The sequence below is a fragment of the Chiloscyllium plagiosum genome, unplaced genomic scaffold (genome assembly GCF_004010195.1).
Source record: "Chiloscyllium plagiosum isolate BGI_BamShark_2017 unplaced genomic scaffold, ASM401019v2 scaf_14284, whole genome shotgun sequence".
In the NCBI taxonomy this organism is placed as follows: Eukaryota; Metazoa; Chordata; class Chondrichthyes; order Orectolobiformes; family Hemiscylliidae; genus Chiloscyllium; species Chiloscyllium plagiosum.
Genome location: NW_025164893.1, coordinates 1 through 976, shown reverse-complemented (window position 1 = coordinate 976; position 976 = coordinate 1). Strand labels below are relative to the sequence as shown.

The 976-nt window shown below is 54.2% G+C and overlaps 1 protein-coding gene across 1 annotated transcript; it reads right to left on the bottom strand.

Annotated features, from left to right (window-relative positions):
• Positions 1–278: 278 nt before the first annotated feature.
• On the bottom strand, positions 279–970 carry LOC122545204 (snRNA-activating protein complex subunit 2-like). Its single transcript, XM_043684319.1, has 2 exons — positions 637–970; positions 279–518 (listed from the first exon to the last, which is right to left on the bottom strand). The coding sequence occupies exons 1-2, from the start codon at positions 841–843 to the stop codon at positions 279–281; spliced, it is 447 nt and encodes a 148-aa protein (XP_043540254.1). The 5' UTR covers positions 844–970.
• Positions 971–976: the final 6 nt, after the last annotated feature.

The following is a 976-nucleotide window of genomic DNA, read 5'->3' as shown; positions in this document are numbered from 1 at the left end:
GTACGATCTCCGGGATGAACCGAGAGACACTTACAGGTCGAGTCCATCAGGAATCCCCTAAGCCATCTCGAATATGTACTTTAACACCTGGGATCTCTAATAGATTGTGCATTTCTTTAAACCCATTTATCCAAACATCAGAACCTATAGTCTATCCACTCACTTAATTTTGAAACTAAACTCAGCATCCCTCTGACACAGGAAAGGTCAGTGGGTCACTGTCCTTCTGTAATTCTCTCCATTTAAACAAGCGCAGTATCAATCCAGCAAAAACTACCTCAATCAAATCTCATAAAACTGGCCACACACTGAGAAGTGGGCATGGCCTGTGCTCTCACCCCCCCACTTTGGGGCCCGCGCCCTCCCCTTCTTCCCCACCCCGTCGGTTTGTGACTGACCTGCAGTGGGGCCCGGAGCTGCCGCCGACGGAGACGTTTCTCTCGGAGACGATCGAGGTAATTGCGTTGAATAATACTCCGGATGGAGCTCACCTTCAATTCCTCGAGGTAAGCGGCAATCTGAGGACACAGAAAACTCGGTCAGTGTTACTGGGAAAGCCAGGAGTCTGGACGGGAGATGAAGAGCTGCAGGGCGGTTGGGACAGCCACACTCAAGATCTCCTCGCTCGGTACCCACCTGCTCACGGGTCTTCCCGGGTACCTCGCTGTCGATGCTGCTCAGATCCGGCTCCTTGCTCGAACTCTGCTTCTTCAGGGCCCGCAGCAGCAGCCGCTTTGCTCGAACGCTCCACTCCGCACCCTCGCCATCGATATCCATGGCTTCGGTCTCCAAGTCCATGCCATAGCGGCGTGGGGCAGCTCGCGCTCTCACTGGGGGCTTCATCACCTCAGGAACAGCTCTGCACACAGACAGGGAGGGAAAGAAGGAGAGAGGGAGGGGGAGACAGAGTGACAGCAAGGTGGGGACAGAGTAGAAAAGAGGGTAAAGGCAAACACATTCACTCCCCGACCTGAGC

What these genes read in the sequence shown, in the direction of transcription:
- LOC122545204 (XM_043684319.1), bottom strand. Translation starts at nt 843, where the DNA reads ATGAAGCCCCCAGTGAGAGCGCGAGCTGCCCCACGCCGCTATGGCATG. An exon ending in CCGGGAAGACCCGTGAGCAG is followed by an intron (nt 519 to 636) that starts GTGGGTACCGAG and finishes CTGTGTCCTCAG; the next exon opens with ATTGCCGCTTACCTCGAGGA.